Source organism: Sesamum indicum, linkage group LG8 (genome assembly GCF_000512975.1).
Source record: "Sesamum indicum cultivar Zhongzhi No. 13 linkage group LG8, S_indicum_v1.0, whole genome shotgun sequence".
Classification (NCBI taxonomy): Eukaryota; Viridiplantae; Streptophyta; class Magnoliopsida; order Lamiales; family Pedaliaceae; genus Sesamum; species Sesamum indicum.
The window spans coordinates 5,905,349-5,915,029 of NC_026152.1; the positions used below are offsets into that span (position 1 = coordinate 5,905,349).

The window sequence follows — 9,681 nt, forward strand, 5'->3', positions numbered from 1 at the left end:
CCCCAACGACTTATGAGACAAGGATACAGAAGTATATTCCATTCATTCACAAAAATAGTGTAGCTCTCTTCCATTCCAATGTGCCACACTCGTGAGAGCGCGAATGGGTGAAAGCAGCATCTACATGAAATTGATATGGACGATAGACACTACCATTTTCTGTGGAAATCTGCTTCTCGTCAAGTGTTGTTACTGCAGCAAATGATTTTGAGTTCACCACCTTCTTCTTCTTTTCATTCAAAGCTTTGTACCAATCTGGTACCCCCTGCACCTGAAAGCAAGTCTCAGCCGTATGCCCGCCCTTATGGCAATGTGAGCAAACTAAACTGCGTTTATCCACATACGGTTTCTTTTTATTTTGAAATCTGTCTCCTCCAACTCTTTTGTACTCCTTTCCTGCGAGTTGATATGCCAGATGTCGAGGAGCATCACTCATCTCAACATGAATTTATCTCTGTTTCTCAACTATCTAAACCATAGAAAAGGCTCGCTCCACATTCGGCAGGGGATCCTGGATCAATACTTGACTTCTCTGTCGAAACTCTCATGGAGAACCATGAGAAACTGCATTAGTTGAACGTGCTCAGTTTTCTCCTCAATTGCCTTATTCACCCCACATGTGCACCCTCCACAAGTACACTTTGGGTTAGGAGCTAAGAATAATAGTTCATTCCAGTATTTCTTCAATTTAGTTACATAAGCTGTTAAGGACAAATCACGCTGTGAAATAAAAGAGATCTCACGTTGGATCTGATAGATCATCGGACCATTGCTCCTCCCATACCTGTTCTGTATTTCAAGCCAAAGCTCAAGAGATGAGGCCACAAACATAAAGGAATCAACTATGTCTCTAGATAAGGAGTTCCAGATCCATGACGTAACCATCAAGTTTACTCGTCGCCATTGCTCAAAAAACACTAATCCTGCTGGTGGTCTAGGGAATGTTCTGTCAATGAAGCCTAGCTTCATTTTGGTTCCAAGTGCCACATGAACGGAACGACTCAATGACAGGAAGTTCGTTCCATCTAGCAGAGAAGAAGTGAGCGTCAAGCTTGAATTTTCTGAAGAATGTATGTAAAGTGCCTCTCGCTCCAATTGATCTACAAGTGTTCCATTGTTGGAGCTCAAATAAGCCATAGCTCATCCGTGCGTACAATGAGTAGTACCAATCCCAGAGACCTTCACGTAGAAGGCTCTGATACCATGTTGAATTTTGAATCAAATTATGCATACAAAACAGAAGCCATTAGAGAGGGAATGAAGCTCTATATTTTTCTTAAAAAAAAAAATTTGTACATCACTCTGTTTTTCATATGGAGAAGACGAACCCAGTCACATATATATAAAAGCCAAATAGGATACTGTCAGCTAACCACCTAACAAACCAAGTGATGAGCTGGCCTAATAAAGCTACGAATAAATGACTCAGCAATTTTAATAGCACTATGAGAAAGTTGGGTTTCTGTAATGCGACAATCTTCAGCCAGTATCCAAGAGAGCAACCTCATCTCCTTCGCCAGAATCCTGCTGTTCTTGCTGCTGCCGTAAGTGCTTCTGCTGGAGAAGAGATAATCCAACACATTTCAAAATCCGCTCCGAATAAGTTCTGTGTCCTAGAAACCGTGTCAAAGACAAAAAAAAAAAAAAAAAGGTACCAAATCCCGCCTTTTTTTGTAGTGAATTTCAATTCAACAATCAAATATAAATATGTAGGCAATAGAGTAAATAAAAATAAAATATATTTTGTTTTGTCTTCTGTATATTAACTTTTTTTGTCCTAATTTTGAATGAAAATAACATTAAAATTGGGGAGAAGGCTCAGGGTTTCCGGTGATCAATTAAACAGAAGGCGAATCGAAACATCAGACACGAAAAGATTATTCTTAGTTTTTTCTTTACCATTAATCCGAGAGAATTTCTTCTTTATATCGCGAATATCCGCCAATACTTTAAATCATCATGAAATCAAATTGCCGCCTCCATTGAAGACTGCATGTGTTTATCTTGAAAATAACATGCGACTTCTCCCAAAAATTATATTGACACGTAGCTCCCCTGAATCATACATCACCGCTTCTCCTCTCTATCTCGACTTTTGTCTTTTCTTTCTATTGTCCTTTTTTACTTTATATAATTTTCGTAAAAATTACAATTTTATCTTTAACTTTTCAATTTATATAATTTAGCTCAAATATCGAACAAAACTTTAATCTAATCATTTGTACTTTTAGAGTGTGTTTGATCGGAATGAAAAAGTAAAAATATTACAGAAGTAAAAGTAAAAATAAATGTATAAGAGATAATTTAGTATTGGTTAAGGAAAGATATTGAGGTGAGCTAAAACTCAGTAAACATGAACTTCAATTTTGTTCCCGTCTAAACTTAGGAGAGAAAGTGGAAGTAAAAAGCTAAAAAAATAACAAATATATTTTTTTAATTTTATTTATTGTATTATTCATATATTTATATATATATATAATTTTCCTATAAAGTTGTTTCTGATACCAACAAAGACACTTTGGACTCGCATTTGTTTGTTAAAAATATTGATAGTAGTTTTTATTTTATTTAACTAAACAATTTAAAATAAATGAACAATACTCATATTGATTAATTATTAATGAAAAATATTCTTATTGTTATTTGATAAATACTTTAATTAATAAGATTTTTAAAGTTTTGATATACTAAAATTATATTAGTATAATATTAATTTATTTTTTTCTAATACAAAAAATAAAGAGAAGGGTTATTTAAGAAAATTATAAAAAATAATATTTTCTTCTCAATCTGTTTTTCTCTAACCAAACAAGGGATGTATTGAGATTTAATCCCCTTCCAATCATGCCTTCTAATAGAAAAAATAAAGAGAATGGTTATTTAGTAAAATTACAAAAATTAATTTTTTATTTTCAATCTGTTTTTCTCTTACCAAACAAGAGATGTATTCGAGATTTAATCCCATTCCAATCATACGAAACAAAGAAAATTTAATATTTTTTCCTTCCCCTCCTCCACGTCCCCTCCCCCTTCCACTTTCCTTTTCCTTTTACTTGCCATACGAACTTAGTATATTCATTTTAACTTATAATTTATTTATTGAAAAATACAATTTACTCTCTTATAATATGTGAAATAAGCAAAAAACACCTAAGGAAAAAGAAATAGCAAATTAAATGTTATGTTTTGGAAAATCAAGCAAATTACGCCCTATCAATGATTTAGATAGGGGATAATTTGCTTTATTTTTTAAAACACAGAGATAATTTGCTAACTTTTTTCGCATAGAATTTTTTGTCCATTTCACATATAGAAAAATAAATTGCATTTAACCCTTCATTTGTCATTCAATTTAAACTTTTTTAGCTAGTATTTATCAATTAATCCCATAATTATACACAAAAATTTGAAAAATAATTACAATGAGGCGAATTATAAACAACTTCTATAAATACCTCTCATTCTCAAACGAACGTATCAACAGTATCAGCACTGACCTCACCTCGTACACTAATATCAAAACCCTCTCTCCTTGTACAATAAACACTTTCACAGATGGCATCATCAAATGCTTTAACCTTCAAGGTTACAAGGCAAAATATAGAGCTGATCCCACCAGCGAAACCCACACCCATGAATTCAAACCTCTCTCCGACATCGACGATCAAGAGGGCCTCCGCTTCCAGCTTCCCCTCATCGCATTCTTTTCGAAAAATCCCGCCATGGACAGAAAAGATCCCGTCAAGGTTATCCGCGATGCCCTGGCCAAGGCCTTGGTTTTCTATTACCCATTCGCCGGGCGGCTGAGGGAGACGGCCGGTAGGAAGCTGGTGGTGGAGTGCACGGGCGAGGGCGCACTGTTCATTGAAGCAGATGCGGACGTGAGGCTGCAGCAGTTCGGCGACACCCTTCAGCCGCCGTTCCCATGCCTGGAGGAGCTTCTCTATGATGTCCCGGGCTCCGGCGGTATGGTGAATTGCCCTTTGTTGCTTATTCAGGTATATATATTCTACTTGACAGAAAGTTCTGAGTATGTGTTTGTAGTTTTAGTAGAGGTGTGCTTTTGTGAAGTTTATTTGAAATATTTTGTAAGTTTTTATTCTTCTAAGATGTTTGAATTTTAATATATAAAATGTCAAAATTTATAAAACATTAGAAGTTTTTTTAAATATAAAAATTATCGAAATAATCATAAAAAAGAATTAGAATCTAAAATGATATAAATAAATACTTTTAATTTGAAAAAAATATTAATTATATAGAGTGTAAAATTGAATACTAAAAATGTGAGTCACTTAGATTAAAGACTTTAAAACATATTATAATAAAAAGTGGGTTCATCGTACTTGTTTTTAAACGACAATGTACTTGTTTTTGAAATAGACAAAGTATATATATACAAAAAAATAAAAAGAATTTCATTTTAGCCACGCTTGTGTGAATTGGATTTTCTATTATGAAGTTTATTTTAATGTTTACAACATATATCATATGTATAATATCTACTTTTGAATAAAATACACAATATTATTTTAATATACGTGGTGTCACTAGCAAAAAAAATTAATATTTCTTGCACTTTTAAGGACTGTGGACTAACTATTATTAACTATGTATGGTTAGGAAAATTGATATAAAAATTTAACTTTTCCAATAAAAAAAAATTTATTATAATCAAAATATTCTTTTCAATTAAATTTTTTTGAACTCAAAATGTAAAATGTTTGGGGGCAAAATGTACTGAACCCAGACGTTTATACCATCTTTTGTCTTTGAATAAAATAAAATTTAAATATTATTTTGTGTAAAAGACTTTTTACTCTTTAGAGCTATTCACTCGCAGGTCACGCGCTTAAAATGTGGTGGGTTTATCTTTGCTCTCCGCGCCAATCACACCATGAGCGATGGTTTCGGACTTTTTCGATTCGCATCCACCATGGCTGAACTCGCCCGTGGCGCTGAAATCCCTTCTATTCTACCACTTTGGCGAAGACACCTCCTCAGCGCGCGTGACCCAGCACACGTGTCGTACACGCACAATGAGTATGAAAACATACCTGATACCAAGGAAACTCTCATCCCACTTGAGAACATGGTTCAACGCAGCTTCTTCTTTGGGCCAGCCGAGATCTCCGCCCTTCGTCGCCACCTCTCGCCGCACCTCCGTCGCTGCACCACTTTCGAACTTCTAGCAGCTTGCATCTGGCGCTGCCGCACAATCGCTATCTCTCCAGACCCTAACGAAGAGTCTAGAATCTTATGCTTCGTGAACGGACGGAGACTATTCAACCCGCTGCTCCCTGCTGGCTACTACGGCAATGTTGTTGCTACCCCTCTCGCGATCTCCACCGCCGAAAACTTATGCAAACAACCGTTAAATTTTGCACTGGAGCTCGTGATGAAGGCCAAATCTAAGGTAACAGAAGACTACATAAAATCAGTGGCAAATTTTATGGTGATCAGAGGACGGCCACATTTCGCAGTCGACATGCGAACTTATATAGTATCTGATGTGACACATGTGGCCTCTGACAATTTGGACTACGGGTGGGGCGCTCCAGTGTTCCGCGGTCCGGCGAAGGGTGGCGTCGGCGTGATTCCCGGGCTTTTGAGTTTTCACATACCCATTAAGAATATCAAGGGTGAGAGGGGAAAACTAGTTCCTATTTGCTTGCCGGCGAATGCCATGGAAGTATTTGTGAAAGAGCTTGAGACGATGGTAAAAAGGGATGATGATACTGATTTGGGTGATGCTCCGAAAAGTTCAAATTTCAAAGGTCGTACTAGGCTTTGAATGTGATATATACTGTTCACCATCCTCATATTCTGCCTTCCTTTGTTTTGATGGATGGATAAAATAAGCGCAAGTGCTTGGTACTAGGGTGTTCGGCTAAGTTTATTTCAAATATTTTATAAACTTCTATATTTTATAAAATATTTTATGAGTTTATAAAATATAAAAATATTTTATAAGATGTTAGGGTGTTCGGTACAATAAGATTTTTATTTGTAAATTGAATAAAATGGACATGATACCATTATAATCAAATAAGTTATTATTTCTTATTATATTTTGTTTTAAAAAAATTAAAACACTTTTATAAATAGTACACATTAGTTTAATTCCAAATAAAAATTTAATAGATAGTTGTTTTACATTAACAAAAAAAAAAGAATTATTACCGAATTTTTTTATAAATATAAAATATATGTACATTCAAATTTTAGAGAGAGTGTGTGTGAGAGAGGGGGCAGAGCGAGGAGAGTGTGTGTGTTTGTCTGTATATGAATTGAAAATATTTTTATCTTATGACATATTAATTATATAGCTTATAAGATATTATAAAAAAAAAAGTTAGGAAATTATCAAATATTTTGTTGGAATTTATAAGTTGTCTTATAACCAACTAAGAGGAAAAATTCTTCACATCGTAGAATGCAAACTCGAAGTACCTTGAGGTCTCTTTCCAACACCCCCTCTTAAGAAGATGATGAATAGATTTTGGTGAATCAAAAGTCCTTTGTGTTAGAAATGGTGATTAGAAAGTTAATTGGATTGGCGATTTTGGAGACCATTTAGCAATCTTTATGAATGTGATATTATCTTGATAAATATGATAAGCATTCATCTGTGGCACTATGTATTTGTTGTGCTTACTATTTACATTTAACGGTGATTTAACATCACAACATCCCACAGAAATTGAATAACCCATATAGTTGAGCTGCGTATTGGACGACAGCTATGAAACCAACTTTTGAGAATTGGTATGAAATATTCCAAGTCGAGGACCTTGAGACTGGCATCGAGAGTCCTATAGAGACTTGCACTAAGTATTGCATTCATTGGATGAGTGCCGTGTTTAATCGGTGACAGATATAAGATGTCTATGAAATTTTAGTGGATCAGTTGACATGGTTGTTAACTGATTGAACTGACTCGCGGGAATCGCCACATGGAAGCCTTGGAGGCTTGGTTGATATGACTTGAATTCCCGACTCCGATAGTATAGGATTAATCCTTAGACTTGACGAATCATGACATTCGTATGCATGTGATGGTTATCTTGGATCTAGCGAGAGATGATTGTGTCTTCAATATGGTCATTATAAGCCTTGTTCAGTGTAGTTGGATTATGTATTGAGGACGGTGGATTTCAATAAAGAATCCGTCCCCTATCTCCTATGCGCTATGAGATGGTTTAGACTCTCTAAGTCTATGGCTATAGTGATTTTTCGAATAGAAAATGATTTTCTTTGTCGATCAATAGAGTAAACGCATCTCGAGTAGTCAACATAGTTGCCTGGTCCAGGATGGGAACCGACGCCCAATTCCATGCCCTAAACTAAAGCCTGGAGATCGTCGACGAAAGGACTGTACCTGTATGGAACTCGAGAGTCTAAATGTTCATGCCAATATTCACCTAGTCTCTAGTGCCATGGACCGTTGTCAGATTGCCACCCATGTTGACGGGCGTTTTCAATTAATTTTTAATAAGAAATAATTAATTAAATTACATTTAATTAATTATTTGCGTTGGACATAATGCCCAAGTCTAACTAAGGGTGAACCTAAAGAGTCACACACAAATCACTATGGAATTGGTGGAATTAATTTAGAATTGATTCGAGAAGAAATAAATTAATTGGATGATATTAATTCAAAAAGAATATATAAATGATTGCATCATGTATTTAATAATTCATTTGATGGATAGCTCAAGAATTAATTCATTGGATTAATTAATTTTGGACATAACACCTTTCAATTAGTTGGATTTAATTTATTAAGTTTGACTTAATTAATTGATTGGATCAATTAATTAGTGTTTGAGTGTAGATTTATTTAATTGGCTTTGTTGAGCTAAAATTAAGTTAATTAGTTATTATCCAATGGAGTTTGGTTGGGCTTGATTTAATTTGATTAAATTAAGTCCGGTGCATATTTGAAGTCCAAGCCCATCTGAGGAAGGTTGGAGCAAGTTAATAAGTAGTTGAAACTCCTCACCATAATGAACATAATGGAGTGATTATTTCATCATGGTTGAAGGTTATATGCATGTGTCTGTATAGGTTGCCTTGGAGGCAAACTTGGTAGTTATTGAATTTTAAATTCAATTGTATGTAATATACAAAACTACATACAAATCCAAGATTATAACATGAGCCACGAAATTTGCTCCTTTTCTCTCTAAAAAATATTCTCCTTTTTGTTCAGTATTGAATTGGATTCAAGTTAGAACATAAAATAATTCAGAAGCACTAAACAATAGTGTTAATTTGGAGTTATTTTTCTTCTTGTTCTTTGTTCTATCTATCAATACAAAAAGAACTATATATTCCATTTTGTGGTGTGGACAACTTAGAGGAATTCTAGTTTGAATTCTCAAGTGAGCGGAATGAGAGAACGTAGAGGGAACAATGCATGCTCCTACTCAACTATAGAAACAAAAAGGTAATGTTTCATGTTTTGTTTCTATGCTTTTTGTTTCATCTTCTAGCCACTTGTCTAGCATGTTTATATGTTGATTATTATGCTTTTGACAAACATCGAATGCCTAGGAATTTCAAAGGGAACACCCCTTTAAATTTTTTTAATTTTTTTTTATTTTACGCTTCCATCGCGTTTTCGGGCCATACCGATTCTTTCAGTGGTATCAGAGCCTAGTTTGGTGTTGTAGCTTTAGGATTGATACGTTATTATGTGTTGAGTATGAACAACGTGTTTAATTTGCTTTCGAAAAGCATGTTTTATGGCTTTGAAGCATGATTATATGTTTAGAAAATATTTATTAATTTTTCTTTTAAATTATGGATATATAGGCATTTTCTGAAAATTGGATTTTCTATAAATGCATGATTTTAATTCAGTTTTTTAATTGTAGAAATTCAAAAAAAAAATTAAAAAACATAATAGCCTGTAGCCACGGCCGGGGCGCGCGGCCGGCAGCAGCCGACCATCTGCTATTCCAAATGGTCTGCTTTGCTCCATTTTTCTCGAAAAATTAGATTTTCCTAATTTCTGCAATTTTATTGAAATTATTATTTTTGTTTAATTTTAATTTTAATTAAATTAGATTTTTCTAAAATTAAATTGTGCCTTGGATTAATTTGGAATTGATTTCCAAACAAACAAAAAAGTTTGTACATTGGATGTATGGTTGATATCCATATTTTAATTGCATTATTGGTATGTTATTTTGTATTTAATTATATTTTTAGTATTTGATATTGGATATCTATTGTTAAATATATGGATTGTATTTAGTTGTTTAACATGTTTATATTTGATATAAATGTGTTAACTATTGTTTATTGGATAAACAATAGGGATGATCACAAAGCCCATTGGCCAAATACATGGTTTAGTTTTATATTGGGTGAGGTCGCCTCTTTGTTTTAATTCCTTCTTTCGTTTTTAGCCTTGAAATAATAAGACTTGTTTTCTCCCTCCTTTTGTACTCCCCCCAACTTTTGATTGGGGTTTCTAATTTCAGTTGTAATAAATGTAGTTAGGATTGTGAGGTTTTATTTATTTTGAATAAATGCAGGCTTCCAAGGAGATGAAGGCCTACGCCTATTGGACGGAGCTCACGGCGGAAGAATAACAAAGAGGAAGCCCCATTAGAATGATAATGGGTTACTATTTTGTAATAGTTAGGCCACACCCTAGATTGACCA

The 9,681-nt window shown here is 34.2% G+C and overlaps 1 protein-coding gene and 1 pseudogene across 1 annotated transcript; one reads left to right on the top strand and one right to left on the bottom strand.

Annotated features, from left to right (window-relative positions):
* On the bottom strand, window positions 517-1,137 carry LOC110012418. Its single transcript, XM_020696013.1, has one exon. The coding sequence runs from the start codon at window positions 1,135-1,137 to the stop codon at window positions 517-519; it is 621 nt and encodes a 206-aa protein (XP_020551672.1).
* On the top strand, window positions 3,449-5,887 carry LOC105167781 (annotated as a pseudogene).

What these genes read in the sequence shown, in the direction of transcription:
- LOC110012418 (XM_020696013.1), bottom strand. Translation starts at nt 1,137, where the DNA reads ATGGCTTATTTGAGCTCCAACAATGGAACACTTGTAGATCAATTGGAG.